A 22870-nucleotide genomic window follows, 5' to 3' on the forward strand; every position below is an offset into this window, starting at 1 on the left:
ATAAAATGTAAGATGAAAGATTACAATTTAACTGAATTTGAATGTAATCTCTTGTCCTCTTGCTACTGATATGCGGGGTGATGGTGGTGGTGTGGAATCTTTTATACAGGTTTCCGAGTATCTGTATATTCCATAAAACTGCTGTTTACACATTAAATATTTCATTTAGTTTCCAGTAGCTGAGATTGTATAATAACCTTGAAAAAGGAGTTGTATTTAATCAGATTAGGTCAGACAGCATATCATACACACATTCACAGCCACACACACACTCAAAGTAATGGTGATTTTAATGGATTAAAATTAAAACTAATTCTCTCAGGTAAAAGAAATTCAGAGATAAGCAACTGCTGTAGCATTTCTATGTAGCTACTGGAGAAGCAAACTCTATCAAATTCCTACTGTCTCTGTTCCTAGGATATGGCCTTTTTTCTCTTGGGCCAACATGGAGACTTGGTCACTGCATTTTTTATTTCAGAAAGCAGAATAGAGGGTAAAATGAAGAAGTTGGGACAAAAAATCCCATTCAAGCCATCTCTTAAGTGGGTTTCTTAAGGAATGACACAAAATGTTTTACCTACAACCTATTTTCCGAACTTCATCACATTAAAAAAATATATCTTGAAGGGTGCCTAGATCAAAACATTTATTTCAGGTAGCTGTGTGTTCAGCTAATATTCAAGATTTCTTTTATCAAAGAAAATGCAGAAGACAGAAATTGAAGTAGACAACTCTCTCTTCCACAGGGCTTGATTCAGTAAACCAGATAAATTTATCCATTCAGAGTCATTATTTTCTTACTTTACTATTATCTTTGGAAATGTATGTGTCACAGGGATTCTTTTTGCAATTAATATAAGCTTATTGGGAAAATCATTTAGGTTGGTACTCCTACTCTCCATAAATATTATGCACATGGATTAGTAACAATATTTCATAACAATTTAACCATTTGGAATTATAGTTTTATTTAATATATGGAGATGTGCATGTTACTAGATATAGTGAGCAAGTTGGAGTTCTGAGGACCTATGATTATTAGTGGAAGTTGTAGAGGTAAATAATATTGAAAACTATACTCCATTAAGTTTGTTTTTCCATTCTGACCAGTCTGTAATGATTTGTTAAAGCACCCGGCAAGAAAATGCATTATTTTAAACTTAAGAGAGTCAAAATTTTACTGAACTATATTTCTTACAAATTCCCCAAAATATTATAAAGTATTGGTTTTGAAAGGTATGACAATATTGTAATGCATTGACACAAAAAACACAGATTATTAAGCAAATACTACTGTAGTAGTCCAATGGGCAATTTATTCTAAGTTTTATTCTTCTTTTGTATATTGTTGGAATAGGATTTTTGTCATTGCTCTAATTCATCACATGGATTTTGATAAAGAAATAGAATGTTTTTACATTTCCTTCTTTAATAAATAAATTTTAAAAAAAATTGTTTTCATGTGTAATTTATTTGTACATTATAATAGGAAATTAACTCATTTCAAATTTATTCTTTCAAAATTGTGGTCATTTTTCCAGAAAGCTCTCCCTTTTAAAAATTTACCTTTTGCTATGTACTTCTTAAAACCTTTTATGTCCATATGAAAAGTTTCTCTTAGCAAAAATGTTCTATAGTTTGCATACTTTTTATGTGGGCATCAAATATTTCTATGGCCTTTTTTATTTTTCTATATTTTGTGAGTTACTAAATAATTATTTAAAATGTTTATAAATTCTTTTATTATGCTTATTGCTAAAATGCATTTGTAAATTGAATCATATCAGAGAACAGAAATATTTCCCTAGAATTTTTCTCACATTTACTATTTTTCTTAAATATCATTTAATAGTAAAATCATGTCAAGATGTCTAGAATTGTGTTGTCAGTATCATTCTAACAATGCAACATTATCAGAATCTTTTCTACACATAAAAGCTATTAATGGAATGAAATAAATTATCTTTGAGCCTTGATATAAAAGACAGTTTTATATTATTGTCAGAGCCACACTACAAATACATTTAATGTCTAGATTGCAAAATCTTACTGTTACAAATTTTAAGACCATAATTTTGTTCCAATTTCTTTCATTATCATCCAGTAGTCAACATCTACCTATGAAGCTGAACAATAGGAACTTGATACTTACATGCATCTTTAAAGATTTTTTTCCCTTAACATGAGCCAATTTTGATAACAATATCTGTCCTTTATAATTTAATTTAATTCTGACATATTAGCTTCAGACTTCACAAGTTTGAGAGCTCATTCCCACATGTGCTCACTGCAAACACCAGACATAACTTTCAGGTCTCTGAATATCAGATATCCTCCTTTCTATGTATGCAACTTGGTTAGAAAGCCAAAGAGATCCCTCAAGGATGGTCACTTGCAAGAACTACTCACAGGACTCAGGAAAGCACTGTGCTGTTATTGATCTATTATAAACAAAAAAGATGCACAGATCAAGATATTCGGGGAGAGGAGCTTGAAGTTTTCAGGCTTCCATGCCCTGTCTAGCACACCACTGCCCCAGCACCTCAAGGTGTTCAACAAGTTGAAAGCCATCTGTATGTGCATCATTGTTTTACAGAGACTTCATTAAGTAGGCATATGTTATGGTTTGGATGTGAGGTGCCCCAAAAGTCTCATGTGCAAGAAGGTTAACAGAGAAATGATTGGGTTGCAAGAGTCTTAACCCAACCAGTGAATTAATCCCTGGAATTAATCTCTGGATATGGACTAACTGAGTGGTAACTGAAGGCAAGTAGGTGTGTCTTGAGGAGGTGGGCATCAGGGGCATGGATTTGGGGTTTACATTTGTATCTGGTAAGTGGATCTCTCTCTCTCTCCCCCCCGCCCCACCCCACTCTGCCTCTGATTCCTGATCATGTGAGCCGCTTCTCTCTGCCACACTCTTCCACGATTATGTCCCACCTCACTTTGAGCCCTAAAGAATGGAGCCAGCCTCTTATAGACTGGAACCTCTAAAACTGTGAACCCCTAAATAAACTTTTCCTCCCCTAGAATTTTTCTGGTCAGGTCTTTTAGGCTCCACAGTGAAAAAGCTAAGTAAAACAGCATGTGTGATTAAAATCACAGGTCGTTGGTGATAAATTTAACCCTGAATCCTCCTTCCCGTCCTGAAGGTCAGTTGGTAGAGCTGAAAATTCCAATTATTGAATCATACCTCAGTCTTGCTGGTGACAAGTCCCTTGTAGGAGCTCCCAGCAACCAGTCTTTTCATCAGCTTGAGAAAAACACTCATCACTCCAGAGATTCCAACGGTTTTAGGAGCTGTGTGACAGAAACAGGAAACACTAGAGACCTTATTTATTATTGTCTTTTATTATTCACACTTATTTTTTTATCACTGATTTATTATGAACAAAAGAGATGTACAAAGGGGAGGGGAGCTTGAAGGTTTCAAATACTTTTTATTTATTTATTCCATGAAACATATATGATTTTTGTGTTAAGATAGCATCAGAAATATACTAGAGTAACTAATATTAATAGGGTTAATCAAAAAGAATATTCAAACTTTTGCAACTCCTCTGAGTTTCTAATTAAAAGAATGAAAACAGCATCCCAATACCATAGGGTGTTCAATTGTCAGTACAAATTGCCCCACTTATGCCACAATTTTGCTTTCTTACAATATCTTTAGTGGCATAACTTTTTCAAAAACTTCATTTAGGGAAAATCAACATTAATATATTTGAGAGAATTAAGTCAGTAATCAGTAAATATTGAAGCTCGTAGGCATGTGGTCTCCTTCACAACTATCCAACTTTCACTTTGTAGCACTTAAGCAGCCAGACAACACATAAGGAAAGGGTGTGGCTTTGTCCTAACAAAACACTGTTTATGAAAACAACCAGTGGGTCTCATTTCACCCATGGCCTTTGTCTGTCTGCTCTTTCACTAAATCAACTAAGAATGCATTCATTTAGAATAATTACAATGAATGATTACAAAGAATAACTTGATCGTCTCATTGTTTCGGTCAGCTTTGTTGCTGTTGTGATGAAAATACTGGACGAGAACAAGTCAAGGAGGAAAAGTTTTTATTTGGGGCTCCTGGTTTCCAAGGTCTTTATTTTTAGATGGCTTATTTCATTCCTTGGTGCCGCAGTCCGGCTGCAGCAAAATATCCGGGGGGTGACGAATGACTTGTGTACCTTGATACAGCAGGAATGGAAGCCCTTTATTGTAGGATCTGAGCGATATTTATACATTTTACACAGCTTATCTAATTAGCATAAAATAGATACAGCAGTCAACCAATAAGGAATCTCCACACTTAATGGCTCGCTTTTGTTACTTCACAAACCACTCCCTCTGGCATTTGGCCAGGTGCCATCCAGACTTGTTTACAGACTCTAACATTTCTCTGTCAAAATAACAGGTGCCAATCTGACTTGTTTACAGACCTTAACACCTTGGGGCCTCAGGTGAGACAGAACATCATGGAGGAAGTGTGTGGCTACGGAAAGCACCAGGAAGCAGAAAGAGAAACTTCATTCACCAGGACAAAATATATACCCATAGCCACAACCCAGTGACCCACCTCCTCCAGCCACACACGACTCACCTATCTTACCACCCAGTTAATCCATTCAAGTGGGTTCACTGATTAGGTTAAGGCGCTCATGCACCAATCATTTCACCTCTGAGCTTTCTTACCCATGAACTTTTGGGGGACACCTCACATCTGAAACATAATAAATACCTTGGGGTTTTATCTATTGATTGTCATACAAAATTACTAAAATAATGAGATACAATTACTTTTGAAATTTGTAATTTCATGAAAAGTGTTATGGCAGTTATCCTGAAAACAGAATGTTCTCATTCTGTGTTTTTAACTAAATTATGCTTTATGGGACAGAAAATCAACAGTTCAAATAAAAATAATTTACAAAACTAAAAATAAGTTATATTTATTTATTCTCCCAAGAGGGAGGAAATGTAACTTCAGGTTTGATCTACATTTACAGTTGATATGGTTTTAAGAAAGGGTGACATTTCTATTACGGAGTTCTGCAGGTGATAGTTCCATTTTGGCTTAAATAAATGTGGTTGAATAGTTTATTTTTATGCATAGAAAAAGGTCCAGAATCACTAAATATATGTAGACAATTACTTTCCCACTAAAAACCTAAGAGGTATTAAAAGCTGACATTTAAAGACATTTATCATGTATTTATCTTTTCTGTAAAGGTATTTATATATTACTTGTGTTTTTAAAAAACTCACTTTGCAATTTTAGACAATACGTTTTTTATTATAATATTTTATTTTTCGATAAGCCCTAATCAGAAGATTCTGAGGAGTAAAGAGTAAAAGGCAGAACAATTAGGAACCTGGTGGACCACAGAACAGAACTGTGAGTTCCCTGAATTTTCAGCTGGAAATACAAAACGCCAGTGGGTTCAGATCATAAAAGCCCCAATAAAAAGATTGCTCTCTCCAGCCAAATTCAGAAAGAGGCAACCTAGAAAGAAAACTTTTAAACATAACCGTTTGACTGTGGTCAAACACTACAGGCAGAACTCAATATAGCCCCACTCCAAAGACCACCAGCAGCTACGCAAGAAAACAAAATCAGAACTGAATGGAGAAAAAGGCAAACCCACAATCATATCTAAGGACTTCAACACCCACCTTGATAATTGATAGAACATCTCAAAGAAGAATCAGCAAAGGATACAGAAGAACTGAACAACTTTACCAACCAACGGAATCTCAACACTGTCAAAACACCTAGGCAACAGCAGAACTGCATTGAACCTAGAAATATCCCAGACAGGCATGGCCAACTGATTTTGACAAAGGGACGAAAGCACATCAATGGAGGAAGGACGGTGTTTTCAGTCAATTGGCAATCCATGGCAATAAATAATAAATAAAATCCTAAACCTGACACCTGATTTGAAAGTTAAACCAAATGGATAAAAAGCTTCACTATCAGATATAAAGCCATACCTAAATCCTTTAGAGGAAACGTAAGAAGACCCAGGGCTCTGCAAGGAGTTTTTAGACATGACACCAAAAGCACATTCCATGAAAGAAGCAATGGGAAGGCTTCATTAAAGTTCTTTCATTCTCTCCCTGTTGAGAGGTCAACAACAACAAAATGCTATGGAGTGGGGGAAATATTCACAAACCACCTATCTGATAAAGGGCTTTTATCTATAATTTAATAAGTCTCTACAAAATTTCAACAGTGAAATAACCAATCCACTTAAAGGGGGAAAAAAAGAAGAGACATTTCATTGAGGAAGATATAGAAATGTCAAATAAGCTCATGGAAAGATGTTCACCTTCACTAGCCATTAAGGAAAAGCAAATTAAGACCACGAGGAAGCCAGGCGTGATGGTGCACACTGGTAAACCCGGCAAAAAAACTTGAGAGGCTGAGTTGTTAGGGTTTAGATATGTTCAGATGCATTCCCTAAAATGTCTTCAAGGTGCCAAATTTCTCAAGTTAATAGTTTCTGTTTCCAACAGTTAAATAAAATTGTTTATATACAGGAAGATTACTGTTGTTTCATTGTTTCTTTTAAGTGATAACGCAGTAAATAATGCTATAAGTTCTATACTTGCCAAGTGTTAAACTCTAATTTACAATCGCGAATGGGTGTCAAAGGATCAAGGACACCAAAATCATGATTTCATCAAAAAACCTCCTTTAACGTTTGAGTTGCAACTTCATTTATTGAGTTTAAGAGCAGGCACTGAGTGTTTTGGTTTAGATATGAGGTGTCCCCCAAAAGCTTACTTGTGAAACAACGCAAGAATGTTCAGAGATGAAATCATTAGATTATGAGAGAGATGACCTAATCAATGGATTCATCCACTGGTAGGGATTAACTGGACAACAACTGTAAACAGGTGGAGTGTGGCTAGAAGAAGTAGGTCTCTGAGGGCATGTTTGGGGGGTTCTGTTTTGTTCCTGGTGAGAGGAGCACTCTCTCTGCTTCTTGGTCGCCATGTCCTGTGCTGTTTCCCTTTGCCACGCCCTTCTGTCATCATGTTCTGTCTCCCCTCAGGCCTAGAGCAACAGATTGGGCCAACCATAGAATGCAGCTCTGAAACCATGAGCCAAAATAAACTTTTCCTCCTCTAATTGTTCTTGTCAGATCTTTTGGTCAGAGCAACTCAAAAGCTAAGTAAAGCACTGAGACAGAAGGATCAGAAATTTAAGCAAGACCTCATATCTAAAATTTTTTCAAAGTTCTGGGGATATGGCTCAATGTTAGAGGCCCTCTGGGTTTAATTCCCAGTACTGCTTTTAGAAGAAGAAGGAGGAGGAGGAGGAGGAGGAGGAGATTGTATGTTGAGATATATCACCATTAAAACAGTTAAAATTAAAAATTAATGGAACTTATAATGGTAATACCAAGGGTGCAGGGAAATTACCACAGATGCAGAAAACATGGATCTCATACATTGCTGGTATAAACATGAAATGGTACAGGTACTCTGAGGAAAACAGTTTGGCATTTTCTCTGGAAATCAAACATAAATAATATACCTCCTAACAATCGTACTCCTGAACATTTATTGTTGAGAATTGAATACTTACACCCAGAGAGAGACCTGTACATGATTGTATACACCAGATTTATTTGCAAAACTCAAAACTTGAAATAACTAAATGGTGCTACAATAAGTAATGATTAAACAAATGGTGTGATATCCATACCATGGAATCCTACTTATCCAGGAGCCAACTGTAATTCACACCTAAAACCTAGAGTGGATTCCAAGAGCATTGTGCTAAGTGAAAACTAGCTGTCTTAGGGGTCATGTATCATGTGATTCCATATATATAACATTCTTGAAATGACAGGTGGAAAGCAAATCAGGGCAGCCAAGGGGTACTGAGAATGGAAAGGAGGAGTGGACGTGACCATGAAGTAGGTGCCCAAGGGAGGTATTTTGTGGTGGAATAGTTTGGAACCTTGCTAGCTGTAATGATCATAAGAACATAAGCACATGTTCAAATGACATAGAACTGGATGCACTCTTTACACCAATGTGGGTTTTCCCATTCATGCTGTACTATAGTTAAGATGTAACCTTTGGGGGAAACTGGAAGAAGGATACAGCAGACCTCTCTGTTCTATTCTTATGACTTCCTGTGAATTTAAAATTATTCCAAAGTAAGTTTTCAAAGGCAGGAAATATGCAAATCCTGCAAAGCATTCTTTAAAAAAAATACATTCCCTAAAGTGTTTTCAGGATGCTAAATTTCTCAAGTTAATAGTTTCTCTTTCCAACAGTTATCTAAATCAAATTGTTTATTTACAGAAGATTCCTGGTTTTTTTTCCCATCGTTTCTTTTAATTGATAACAGAGTAAATAATGCTATAAATTCTATACTTGCCATTTGTTAAACTCTAATTTACAATTGCTAATGGGTATCAAAGGATCAAGGACACCAAAATCATGATTTAATCAAAAAAACTGCTTTAAGGTATGAGTTGCGACTTCATTATTGACCTTAAGAGTAGACACTTTTGCAGCAGCTGTCAACAAGGAAACAAAATGTGACTAATATTCTACTTTCTTCTATTTAAAAAAGGAATTAATTAATATAAATATGCCCCAATTGGATATCTTAAAAGCTTCCGGAACACATACTTTGAAAACTCTATGCCTGAATAATTGGGCCATTGATTATTTCTGGAACATAAATTCAACCCTCCAATTTAATCTTATTTTGACATGAAATTATAATAAAAAAGGTTTCCTGATAAAGTTTCATCTTCTTATTTTAAATTATCTCCTTTGATAAATCTCTTTTTCTTGAGAAGATTTTTGTAATAAATTACTAGATTCTGACATTCTTTAATTACCAATAGCAACACCTCCAAATATGTCTTATATTCTGCTTTCATAATTTACTAGCAAAGTGAAAACGCCTGTAGAAGTATCTTAAAGGAGTTTATTGAAATCTTCAATGGTATTCTATTTTTTTTTAAGTGAGTAGGGAAAAATTTCAGAAAATACCTTGTGGAAAGTACAAATACAGGTTCACAGTCCCTTATCTGTACTTTCACTTGTCACAAGCTTTTGAAGATCTCAGAATTGCAGGTCAGGGTCTATTGGTGGCAACATCAGACTAGAACAATCCTGGGACTTTTGGGCCGTCTCTTTGTAATCTGTGACAATATTTTTTTAAACAGAGAGATTACAGGCATGCAAAGACACGAAAGACTACTTCTCTTTGAATCCATCTTTAATCCATGAGTGTTAATATTCCTACCTTCATTATAGAAACATAAATATGCCCAGGATGCTACCCAGCTGCTTGTGCAAGTATCATAGAAGACACAGCATACTGTATTTTAAAATCTGAAAGTCCTCAACATGTGAAATGTGATTGGCTCCAATAATTTGCAGTGGAAGGTTATGGGTATCTTTAAAAAGTATAAAATAGGGCTGGGGTTGTAGCTCAGTCAAACAGTGCTTGCCTAGCATGTGTAAGGCACTGGATTCAATTCTCAGCACCACATATAAGTAAATAAAATAAAGGTCCATTGACAAATAAAAATATTTTAAAAAAGAAGTATAAAATAGGTGTCTAGGGAGCACTGAGAATAGAAAAAAAAAACCTTTCTTACCAAGCACAGAAATCCACAAGCACAAAGATCGTGACAAGAAATTCTACAGATTGGATCCAAATTATCATTCTATAAATGAGGAAACTGAGTTATAGAGAAGCTGAGGAGCTTGCCCAGGGTTCCCCAGTTGGAATGCGGGTTATCTGGGTTCAGAGATTATACTCTTAAATCCAAAAGCCAGCAGTCATGGTATTGTGAGAGACAGGGTCTCTGAGGTAAAAGCATGAGGATTTTGTGAAAGTTTATTTTCTTTCCAGCAAAAGTTCAAGGTTTAGGATACTGGAAGTCAGATGCATGATATCCAAGTTTGATATTGGAGAATCTTTTCATGGAGAAAAATGAACAGCCCACAGGAAAAGGTATAGGAAAACTGACCTCAGCTGGTCTTTATCTGTGGAGGTCACCTGTCAAATTCTGGTCATGAGCACTGAAATAACAAGCACCTATTTAAAGCCTATATATATAAGAAAATGTGTTTAGGGGTTGGGGATTTAGCTCAGCGGCAGAGCACTTGTCTAGCAACACAAGGCCCTGAGTTCAGTCCTCATCCTTGGGGAAAAAGAAGAGGAAGAAGAAGAAGGTGTATTTCTGTATTTGTCTGTTTTCAATTACTATAATGAAATACCTAAAGCTGGGTAACTTTTTTAAAAATTGGTTTGTTTAGCTTGTACTTTTGGGGTCTGAAAGTCCAAACACCTCTGGCAAAGTTTCCTGTGACTATGTCACATCATGGCAGATGGCATCGTGATGGAGCATGTTGACAGAGAGCAACAAGACAGGAAGATAGAGAGCAATTGGAGAATCATATTAATTGTTTCCAAGGACATGTGCCCAGTGACCTCCCAACCTCCGGCCATGCCTACCTCTTAAAGATCTCACCACTTCCTAACATACAACACTAGTGACCATGCTCTCAGCACAGGAGCCCCTGGGTACACATTTAAACCAGAAGTAAACCACAGCAGAGGGGATTCAAAGATCCCCAGACATTTGAGGAAAACAAACATAAAAGGGGTCAAAATGAGCAATCAATGAAAAGGAACACAGGCTAGAGGAAACAGAAAAATTAAGGCAAGTTTCAGTGAATATAGCATAAGTACCTCAAAGAATGAGAAACAAGACTGCATTCACAAACCCAAAATAGGATGCTTTTTTTTTTTTTTTTTTTTTTTTTTTTTTTTTTTTTAATGAGAAGAGCTTACCAGCATGCAAAGACCTGAAAGATTGCCTCTGTTTGAATCTGTCTTTGGATTGGGCAGAGGGCAGGAAAGGCAGGGGAGGGGCTGTGGGAAGGATGGTGGAATGAGACGGGCATTATTACCCTATGTACATGTATGATTGTACGAATGGTGTGACTCTACATCATGTACAACCAGGGAAATGAGAACTTGTGCTCCATTTGTGTACAGTGAGTTGAAATGCATTCTGCTGTTGTGTATAACTAATTAGAACAAATAAAATAAATAAATAAAAGAAAGTGGTTCCACAAACAGAGCAGTTCAGCAAGAAATAGCAGGAATAGGGTCCAGAAGCTTGATCTGAAGACCACTAATGCAGGTCAGTGTGGAGAATTCCTTTATTTCCCCCTATTTATAAAATAACTGCTCTATCTCTATTTAAAAGATTGATATTTAGAAATATAGTTTTACCTCATTGCAGTTATTCTGTAAATACTGTTAAAGCTTGCTTTTTCTTTCATCATATTATTACTAAATTAACCATGTTCTGTGAACATTTCACCACAATCACATTGATGAATATCCTTGTTATTATTTGTACACACATGTGCTGTTTTTCCTTAGGGAACATTGTTCGAAATGATACTGACTAGTCAAAATTTTCATTTTGATAGATTTTTTTCATTACTTTTCAAATTAGTAGATGAATACAGTTGCCTCCAAATTATCCACAAATAATGATAATGTTTTATCTCATGCATTTTTTTATATTTATGGTTTCGATGCATGAGCTAAAACTTTTTGGAGAAAGCTATTAGCATGAGTAGGAATAGAAGTTATGCTTAAGTTGTTCCTGATTTTAATGGGAATGCTTGTTTGTTATATTTTGAATATTAACGAATATGATGTTTGGCTTATTTTTCATTCTGTGGTTAAAAAAAAATCCTTTGAAGGGTTTGAATTAAGAATAAATATTAAATCATATTTGGTATCATGTCATTTATCAGATTGTCTTCATTAAACACATACATACTGTTCTCAATAGACCAGATTCTTTGCTGCTTAGGTACACAGCAGAATGGGTTTTTAATTATCTTTTCAGATTGCACACAAAGAGAATTGTGTGTTGTATAAATACATGCACTCTTAAAACCAGCACCAGAATGATGGGTTAGTCAACTGTGCTAGAAGAGGATTCCCTAAAAGTTTATAACTTATCCTTACCTGTTGAAATATAGACTGTTTGCTTGACTGACTCAAGGAATTCTCTTTTAAAAAGTTGTCCATCAGGGCTGGGGAATGTGGCTCAAGCAGTAGCGTGCTCGCCTGGCATGCGTGGGACGCTGGGTTCGGTCCTCAGCACCATATAAAAATAAAATAAAGATGTTGTGTCTACCGAAAACTAAAAAAAAAAAAAAAAAAAAAAAATTAAAATTTCTCTCTCTCTCTCTTAAAAAAAAAAAAAAGAAAGAAAGAAAAAGTTGTCCATCAGAACATCTGTAAAAAAAGCACTTGTCCTATAGCCATGGGGCCGTATTTGAAAGACTAAAGAATCCTTGAAGTCCTTTTTAACGAAGGTGCTTTTGTTTGTCCTTTTAGGGGCACTGCAATTGCTGGCATCGTCTTTGGAATCGTGTTCATCATGGGGGTCATTGCTGGAATTGCCATATGCGTCTGCATGTGCATGAAAAACAACCGGGGCACCCGGGTGGGTGTCATCAGAACCACCCACATCAATGCCATCTCCTCCTACCCTGGTGAGAAAATCTGCCTTCTCCTGAAGGAGGGGTCCAATTTTCTTTGTTAGACTCAAATCCTTAGAGAGTAAAAAAAAAAAAAAAAAGAAAAAGAAAAAAAAAAAGAAAATTAAAGACTCTATGTAAAATAATCTCAGGTTTCTAGGGTATTTCTAAGTAAATGTAGTTTGAAGCTCTAGCTTTGAATAGAGATTATTTAGACCCAAGTAAGAAAATCCATTTTGTATTTGAGGGTATTCACATTTTCAATGGATCTCTCATTGACTACAATTGCCAGTCAGCCAGAATGAAGATAAATAGACAATTCACACACACCATCTACCTACCACTGAGCCTGACAGGTAATTACAGAGGAAGCATGTCTCGGAAAACTGGTATCTGATTTAATAGCATATATGTCTTGAGAAAAATTATTTTTAAAAGTTTTCATGTGTCTTCATTATACTAAAAGAAGAGCTTTCACATAATATTAAAATTCTCAACAAAGAGCAAAGGTAATATATTAATAATTTGACAAGTATTTGTTGAAAATCTGCTAGAAACTCCATATATAAATTTATCGAGTACATGTGATTCCATAAACAAAATCCTGCATTTTGCACTAGAGATTTCAATAGTGCTTTCATTGTCAATCTTCATATATATTACTTGGCACATAAAAGGCAAACCAATTCTTACTTTGACACACTCTTAGAAAATAATTTCCCCTCCACCCTTAAGTCCTCTCTAAGTCCCTGCAATAAAGGAACAGGGTGCCTTTAAAATATAGTCTACCCTATGCATCAATCCTATAATTCTTTCTTCCTTTTTAAATCTTTTCTCTATCCATTTGAGGGAGCAAGTTTCAGATGAATGTGGGAATGATGACTTCTCCAGTTCCTCTTTGCCAGTTCTTCCTCTTCCCTCCTATCTTCGTGTTGCAGTGTCTTGGGGCTCTGCATCTTCATCCATGCGTACTTTAACTGTACCATTTGACTTTGCAATGAAAGTACCACTTATATGCCAATGTTTCCCCAAAGTTATGTAATATCTCCAATCCAAACCTCTTCTCTGAATTTCAGATTCATTTTATCCCAGGGCGTATTGGACATCCCCACTTGTGTGCCTAATAAGCATGCCAACTGTGACATATTTAAAGCTGTTTTTCTGATCTTCTCCCCCAATCCCTTCTAGCCACAACTTCCTCCATTTCAATGGATGGCAACTCTAGCCCTTTAGTTAAGACCGAAAATCTTGAAGTCACCCTTGATTCCTCTCTTTCCCTACATGCAGTCTACCAGGAAAATGTTGCAGCTGTAGTTTCAAAATATATTCAGTATCTGACTCCTTCCTGCAGCGAGAAGCAGAAACTGTTACTTCCCTAGTGGGAACAGCACTGTCACTGCCTTAAAGTTCTGGCAGGTCTCCCAGCATCCTCCCTGGGCCCCCTGGGATCTATTTTCAACAAAGTAACCAGCTTAAGACTTTTTACCTGGATGTCACACACTCCTGTGCTCACAATCTTGCAGTGGCTCCCCACGTCCCCTAGAGGAATTTATCCCAAGGTAAAAAGCCATTTCTTTATTGGGGCTTTCTAAATACTGTATTAATTGGCCCTTTATCCTTTACTTTCTGTCTCCTTCCTTCCTTCCTTCCTTCCTTCCTTCCTTCCTTCCTTCCTTCCTTCCTTCCTTCCTTCCTTCCTTCCTTCCTTCTCCCCTTATTTCTTAAGGCTCGTTTTCTTCTCCTCTCTCCCTTCCCACTCTGGCTCCAGTGCACTTTGTCTCTTGCTGTTCCCTGAACACAGGGCACACTCCCATCTCAGAGCTTTACCAAGGTCACTGCCTCCCTCACTTATTCAACTTTTTGGTCAAAGATCATGTCCTAATGGAGCCTGACTGAATCCCCCTCTTAAGATCCTCATGTGTCCCACCCCACAGCTTCCCAGTCCTCCTTATGTCACTCTTATTTTCGGGGTTCTTTTGATCTTCTAAGATGCATATAGTTTATCTAATAATGATATTTATTGTCGATTATCTAATGCTGGGCTTAGCACATAGTGGGTATGCAGCAAACAGCTTGATGATGAAAAGCCCACCTCGTGACAAGACCTGATTCAGTCTTAGATCAATCCCTGTGGAACTGACCTGAAGTTTCACCCTGGTCCACGTAGCTTTCACTCTCTTCAGAAGTACGCTAGTCAGCTCTTGTCGATGTGACAGGTACTTGAGAAAAAAAAAACCTGGAGGAGAAAAGACTTCTTTTGGCTCATGGTTTCAGATATTTCAATCCATGGTCAGCTGCCTTCAAGGCAGAAACAGGGAGGAAGGTCATGGTGGAGGAAAGTCACTCAGCTCATGGCAGCCAAGAAGCAGAGGAAGGAAAGGGCCAGGGGCAAGTCCCCAAGGACATACTCCCAGTGACCTACCTCCTCCTACCATGCCCCACCTGCCTGTGGTTTCCACTGCTTCTAAGTATTTCAGTCGGTTATCGATGTATTGATCCACTAATAAGGTCAGAGTCCTCAGGATTCAGTCATTCTTCCAAGGCTCGACATCCGAACCTTGCTACATTGGGTAAGCCTTCAACGCGTGAGTCTTTGGGGGAACACTTCATATCCAAACCATAACAGAGAACAATTTGTGATTTAAAATATTCCCCACTTGTCAAGAAGGTAAAGTTGCTAGGACTAGGATAAAATGAGAAGAAGAGATGAAACTGTTTGTTATTCTTCACATCTCCCCATTTTTCCCCCTGAATCGAACCATAACCCAAGAACAGAACACAGGAAAATCAAGCAGAGACATTAATTGGAGAGAAGGCAGGGAAAAGAGCTCCATGAGTAATACTCTACATACACATCTGCTTGACCAAAAGAAAAAGTTTATATTCAATTTAAAATCAAATAAATATACTTTTATAAAATATTTTATATTTTATCTTTCTTCACATACGAATCTTGTATCAAACCAGAAAATATCACTATTTTAAAGTGAGGTCATATTTTTTTTAGGTGTGCAGTTTCTGTTTTGCACCTAGAATCCTGTTTAACTCTACAGTGGCTCCTTACATCGTGGCAGGTCCCAGCAGTAGGTTGCAATTCCAATAAATGCATTGTTCTGGAAACAGAACATGCTGGAAGTGTTTTTCTTGCAAAAATAGCCTAGATCTTCAAAAGCCTAATGTGCTTGATTACTTCTCATTTCCTTCTCAAAGTCACTAATTAAGCTTTTACTTAAAGGATCAGGAAACCACACATAATGGTATTGACTGCTTTTCAAAATCTTTCATGTGTGGAAATACAAGACTTTTACCCACATTAATTAATTAACCCTGTGAAAATTGAGATAACAACCCAACTCATTGTGTTGTCTAGTCCTACAGCCTAGAAGCCAGATAAATGAGAAGAACATCACTTAAAGAAAGATGTCTTGTCCCATGGTGAAAGTACTTAGAGGGAACCCTGCAATGAATACTACTGCTCTGTTCAGGGAGAGGAGAATGTCATTCTGCTGTCACTTCTGACCCTTTCTTGGAGAATGACCTTCCCAAATTAAACTTTTCAGCTGTATTGGGTAGAATAAACAGGAGTCCTCTTTAGTTGCAATTATTTTTAAAATAGTTAGTGTGAAGATAAGAAGTGTTGAGTTGTACATTTTCACTCTTTTCAAAGAAAACTTCAGAGTAAACAAAGAAAAATGATCATCTTAACCCTTTTTCGAAAAGTAGGTTGGGCTGATACACATATAAAAGAAAAAAATATAGTGAAGCTGTAACAAAAATTGGCAGATATAAAAATCAAATGCAAACAGAAAAGAAAGCAAGCGATTTTAATCCCATCAAGAAAATGGAGGTTTTAAGTACAGTATTGAGTCTCCTAGGAGAGAGAAATGGTAGATGGATAGATATTGGAGAAGTGGGCAGGGTCTCTTCCTAACAGAAGAACACAAGGATAAACATAGAAGGAAACTGTAGAATGTGGGGGAAATTACCCCTTTAAAATCATCATAAGATTTGGAACAAAATCTTCATCAACAGTCACTAACACTAGAGGAGAATGTTGCCAAGGAGCAAGATATTTGCAGTGCTTAATGTTTAGCGGATGTCTAGTTTAATGTCTAGTGGATGTTTTTTTTCTCAGTTAATAAGAGGAAAAAGAGTAACTATTCAGATACATCTTGGCCAGATTATCAAAATTAAGAGCACCATAGAGGGACAGATGGATGTTATACAGGACCTGTTTGTAGTGTTCTTTCTGGGCGTTCACAGCCTGATCATTAGCATGAAAGATATCTGGCAAACCCAAGTTGTCATTGACCCAGAGACTAAAATAAATAGCATTTATTTGAAAACAAAAATCACAATTCAGGTACACTGAGTCAGGTCAGCCCTTAAGAATGTCCTGTAAGGCAAGCGCAGGAGAGATTTCATAGGAGATTACTAGAGAAAGCTGTTTTCAGGGTAAATTCATTGGCCAGGCAGGAATTCTAAATCACAAACCTATTCTGTTTGACTAGTTAACTGGGGTACTGCCAGCTGAGGACTGGGGACTGTGACTTCAATTGTTCATCCAGTCCACTGGAACATTCTGTGGTGTTAGTGCAATTGTATCACATTCTCCTAGCTCCTGTTAGAAAGCATTCGTTTTAGTCATTTCGTTTTCTTTTACATGTTATAAAGCAACCGGCCTGTAATCTTTAATATCTCTTGAAAATACTTCACTGGGAAACAACGCTCCATATGCCTCACTGCATTCAGAAACAAAGGCAACCTTAGTACATGCACTAGACATAGGAAGACTTCTGAGTACTCACCAAACCTCTTTCAAGACCAGAAATTTATACTGAAGAAAATGCCTGTGTTTGTACTTAATATGAAAAAAAAAAAAAAAGTTCAACTCCTATGTGACCTTTCTAATACATGAAAGTCCATACTGGAGAGGTTCTCTGTAATAAAGTTGTGACTGTGAACTTGAAGACACGACTCTTACTGGAGGAAAACAAAACAGATGGAAGGAATGTGGTTGTCTTCATCCAGACCAGCTGTTCCAGTAACCTGCTCCAGAGAACCCAAACATGAAGTGAAAAAGCTTTCTCTGAAATTGTATTAATTATACTTATAGAATCAGTACTGCAGATAAATTCATGAAGACACTATAGGATGAAGCAGAGATAACAAGTTCAAGTGTCCTGCTATATGATGGGTCAAGGAATGTGGGATGGACATGAAGTCAGAGGTGTTTTGCTTTCCATTAGTTAATCCAGATCCTGGTGTCTGGTTCCTCTAGCAAATACACTGATGGGAAAGGTCAAGGAGGAAACTGACAAACACTGAAGGTAGAGGGGATTATTGAAAATCAGGGTCCATGAGTATGTGGAATAGGATTTAATGCACAGTGGACTGGGTAGCCTTGGATGGAATCAGAGAGTGCCTTAACAGAAGTCAGGCAGTGCATGGATGAGGTCAGCTGTAGATGTGGGGATCGGAGTATGAGGATCTTCACTTCTGCTGGTGCCTTTTTTTTTTTTCAGTAAAATGAGAAGGAAGTTTTCCTCCAAAGGGTAAAACACAAAGAAGAAAACATGAAACTCATCTCAGAAAACGAGGTGTGCAAAATGCCTAAAGGTATATGTGATTTCCAAGCAATACCAAGGGTCGCCACACTTAAGAAAATGGTCGTTTATTTCAAGTGAGATCAGTTGGCATGAATGTACTTTGTTTCTAGGCACATTAAGCTCCTGGATAAAAATGAAGGGCAGCCAAAATGTTGGGTTTCATCAGGGCTAGGGGGAAACAGAGATAAGATCATTGACCATAGATGCAAAGGAACCATCTTAGTGATGAAGCATAGATCTAAGCTGAATGAAGAAGAACTTTATGAAGATGGCAAAGAGATGACATACATTTAAAGTGATTTTTTAAAAAAATTGCCACCTATAAACATGAAATCCCAGATGTGGTGGAATGGACATTCTAGGAAGATAAAGGGTACTGGTCAGATTTGTAAACTGAGATTTAAAAAATAGCGCCATCATTGATGATGACACGAATGAGGAAAACAATTGAAAGTAAAAATGTCAGGGGGCTGAAAGGCGGTCTTACATGGATGTTCAAATGACAGAAAAATGGTACTAGATGAGGGGAAGGAAAAAGAGGTGGACCAGATTCTAAGTCTCCAATGAATAGGGGTTTGGGGCAAGAAGGGCCAGAGACATCAATAAAAAGAAACCGAAAGTAGTATAATCTGGTGGCATATGTGTTACAAAAGAGCTCGGATTTTTAAAGAGGGAAAATAGACAATAGTTGGAAAAATAGATAGGAAGACCACAGATACTCTGAGCACGTTCTGACCCTATAGATGGTGGGAGGTGGGAGAAATATAACAGTTCCAATTTGACAGTGCTGCAAAGGAAACCACCCTGCTGTGGAAAATCAGATTTCAGTTAGAGCAGAAAGGTGTTTTGGATGTGCCCTTCCATCCCTGAGTGAACTGTCTCAGGCAATCCTGTCCCTTCTCAAACCTAAAAAAAAAGTCTATTTAGGGCCTTTATCACTCTCAGCAGTTGTCTTTTCATCACATCTTATTTCCCAGAGAAACAGACACAATCATAAAAGAACTTCCTCATGTTCTGAACTGGAGTGGTGAAGGAAGGGACAGGGACACGCGGAACTTTTGTGGTGGCAGGCTTTGTTTTCCACTGAGCACAGTCCAGTGGGTGGAGGAGCTTTGGAAAATCAATCAGATTAGATGTGCAGAAGCTTCCTGGGTTAAGTTTACAATGAAGCCTATTCTGGGAGGTTATCCTTGTCATAGTAACAGAGGGATGTAAAATATGATGGGACTTGTCTTGATGTCCTCTGAGCGGAAGGGGAACAATAGGTTCTAATATCTCCTAGTATCTTAGTCACTGTGGAAGAGAAACAGGTAGTACTGTTTGTGTGGCTGAGCAGGGGCACTAGCCATCTGGCAGGAGCTTTGTGGGCTTCTGTTTAAATCCTCTGCTCTGGGCAGGGCTCAGGTGAGTTGTGAATAGGGGTTCTGGAAGAGTGGAAGAAGAGATCTGCACCTAGCAATAAAAAAGTAAAAATTGTCTTTAAAAATAAGATGAGATTTGCAATCCACCAAACATTAAAACCATTTAAAATCAGTGGTAGTTTAAATGAGGTATTTTTAATATTAAGAAAGCCTTCCTCTTGGAACCACAACATTATATTAGAATTGTACATAATCTAAAGTACACAGCAAAACAATGTGAAAGTTGAGGGTTATTTGATAAGGCCACATTTAGATAATTTGTTTTACACAAAACTTAAAAACTTAGAAAAAATAAACTTTGATACAAAAACATATAGCAAAATAACAAATGTAAAGCAGCATTAAGTATATAAACACAAATGGATAAACTCAAAATAGTTATATATCAGATATCTGAAAAAGAAGACTATATGCTTATAAAAACAGAGAATAATGAAGATGAAAAGGCACATTTTGTTATATACAAGCTTTAAATTTCAGTATACTAATGTGGTACAAATTGCATAATGAAATAAACTATTTTTACAAATTATCCCTAAAAGAAAAAGCATGTAATTTTGCATGTTGTTTGTATTTTTTACCTTAATTATACTTTAACTCTAATTGAGCTCAATTTGTAAGTTATCAGTGCAGAACAAAAATTTCACATGGTATGAAAACAGAAAACCTAATGTAAAATAATGTAAACCCTAGCTATTATCAAAGAACTGACAAAGTAAAATAAAGAGCTATATTTTTTCTTTCATTAAATTGAAATAATTCCTTTTTAAAATAGTATCATAGTATGTTCTAAACAATAAAATTTATGTTATTTTGGCCAGTTTAGTCAATTTCTGGAATTTTATTCTAAAGAAATCATTCGAAAAAGTCTCTGTGCAAGAAGATAGCCATCTCACACGTATTTATAATAATAAGAATTTTAACCTCAAAATAACTGAATGATCAGGAGAATCTTATGCAACCATAGCAATAAGTCTGTGAAGAATATGTAGCAGAATGAAAAAGATATAATGCAAAGTGGAAAAACATTTGGCATTGTATGTGACTGCAAAGATATAAATATATATAAGCAACTGGATGATAATATGTAAAGATTTTATTTGTCAAATTGAGATGACAAAATCATGGATGATTTTCTTTCACTTACAAATGTTCTAAAATCCTTTGTGGGTAAACAGATGCAACTGGTTTAGAACACAGTGCTAAGTGAAATAAGCCAGACTCAGAAAGGCAAGGATCCTTTATTTGTTCTCTCATCTACACAGAAGCTATAAAGTAAAAAGGTATTAAAAGGCAGGGATGGATTTCATGAAAATAGAAGAGACTTCAGTAGACGAGAGAAGGAGACCAAGGAGGAAGGAGGAAGAAAGGCCCTATGCTATATTCACGTATGAATATACCACACTAATCCCACTTTTATACATAACTTTTACCAATGTAAAAATGTATACATGTAAATAAAGAAAGGAAAGACTGAAGAGTAGAGAAAGGGGAACTGGGGGAGAAAGGTGGAGAGGGAAAAGAAGACATACTGGGAATAAATTAGAGTAAATTATGTGTATACATGAATATGTCACAGTGAACCTCAGTATTATGTATAATTATAATACAGTGATAAAAACACAAAAAAGAAAATGTTGCTTTACAGAATAACTCACTTTAGATTAATTTTGAAAACAAATAAGATATAATAATGTTGAATAGTTTTGATGACACCAGGCATCTATTTTAAAAATAGTGGTCTGAGTGGGTGAACATTCTAAATTCCTCCTCTGAATTTTATAGTGTTCCTCCATTATTTTTTTTTTTTTTATGTTATAGACAACTACATCTGACATGGCGTAAGTTACCCAACTTATAGCAAAGAATTATATATTGGTTATGAAAGAGTTTTAAAGGCTCTCCACTGCATCCACACATTTTTTTCAAAGATTATTTCAGGTATAAAAAAGAACAAAAACTCTGAGGGTTAATCAAGAAGTCTATAATTGATTGATACCTTGAAAAGTTTACTTCCTAGCAGAACTTATTATCAGTAAGAAGGATAACAAAGTCCACCAGTATACAAGTATCATTGGAAAATATTTTCTAGCAACAGTTATGATAAAAATGCACCATGTTAATTTCATGATGGATCATCCTTAAAATACTAATTTTCAATATTATGTTATTGCTTTATCAAAATTCTGAGGTTATATGTATAAAAGAACACTGTTTCATACCTGAGATGTTCATGTTCAACATGCAGCTGTGGATACACTAAGGATATCTCACTGATACATCATCCAGCAGTTTTTATGCAGATGGCCCAGTGCAGACACTTTGTTATGGATACAGCAACACACACCAGGAGTCCAAGACATGGACTGGTGTAGAGTCAATTGGCAGAATAAGTCAGAGTATGTTCCTTAAGCAGGAAGGGGAAAATCCACAATGTACAGCTTTACTGCCACAGGAAGCTGTGGAATGGGGGTCAAATTGGACTTTACAGGAAGGCTGTAGTGTTCCCTTCTTTGATTTGGATAAAGTTTTTCAGAAACCTTTTTTATCTAAGTCCTCTTAAGACTTAATGCAGCCAACAAGTCGTAAAGTTCAGAGGGAAAGTGTGTGGTTATTCCACAGTGTTGTAGAAAACACAGCTTAGGGTAGCGCAGGTTGAAGGAGTGTTAGAGACTGAAAACGCCCTCATCGATTTTTTTTCCAGAACTGCATCCTCTGCTGAAAGCCCTCAGCCTGCTCAGTGTCCATCAGGGACTTAGCGACCACCCTCAGGAACATCTCACTTAGTTTTCTGGCTCCTTCTTCCCCTTTCTGTAGGTGACTCAGTTCCGCATCATCATATCCTCCGACTATAAGGAGGTCTGTAAATGGCTCCATGATCAAGCACTTGACAAAGAGGCAAGCCAGAGCAATCCAAAAGGAAACATACTTGGCAGGAGCCTAGCAATTGAGGCCCCATGTTTGTCTATCTCTGTTTAGCAGAACATGGCTAAGTTCTTAGTAGAAGGAGCACAATTTAGAAGACACTTAGAAATATATTTATATAGACAGTTGCATTCTAATGTTTAAGGCTTAGGCATTCATTTGCATTATCATGACATAGATCTTGAGATTGAGGCTGCATTCACAGTAACCAATTAAGGCATGTTGATTTCCAAACACAGCCAGGATCCTGAGGATGATTCAGCTTCTGCTATACCTTCAGAATGGCTGCTGAGGGGTTGCTCAGCTGTTGCAGAGTGATTAATTCCTCAAAGAGCTGGATGAAATTCAGCTTAA

General features: G+C 36.7%; 1 protein-coding gene across 1 annotated transcript in view; it reads left to right on the forward strand.

Moving 5' to 3' along the window:
* Cyyr1 (cysteine and tyrosine rich 1) overlaps positions 1–22870 on the forward strand; it is a 107117-nt gene that overhangs the window by 78489 nt on the left and 5758 nt on the right. Inside the window, exon 3 of the mRNA XM_076868103.2 lies at positions 12419–12576. Coding sequence (XP_076724218.1) covers positions 12419–12576 — 158 coding nt within the window. The remainder of the gene's footprint in view (positions 1–12418; positions 12577–22870) is intronic.

The sequence above is a fragment of the Callospermophilus lateralis genome, chromosome 10 (assembly GCF_048772815.1).
Source record: "Callospermophilus lateralis isolate mCalLat2 chromosome 10, mCalLat2.hap1, whole genome shotgun sequence".
NCBI classification, from domain to species: Eukaryota; Metazoa; Chordata; class Mammalia; order Rodentia; family Sciuridae; genus Callospermophilus; species Callospermophilus lateralis.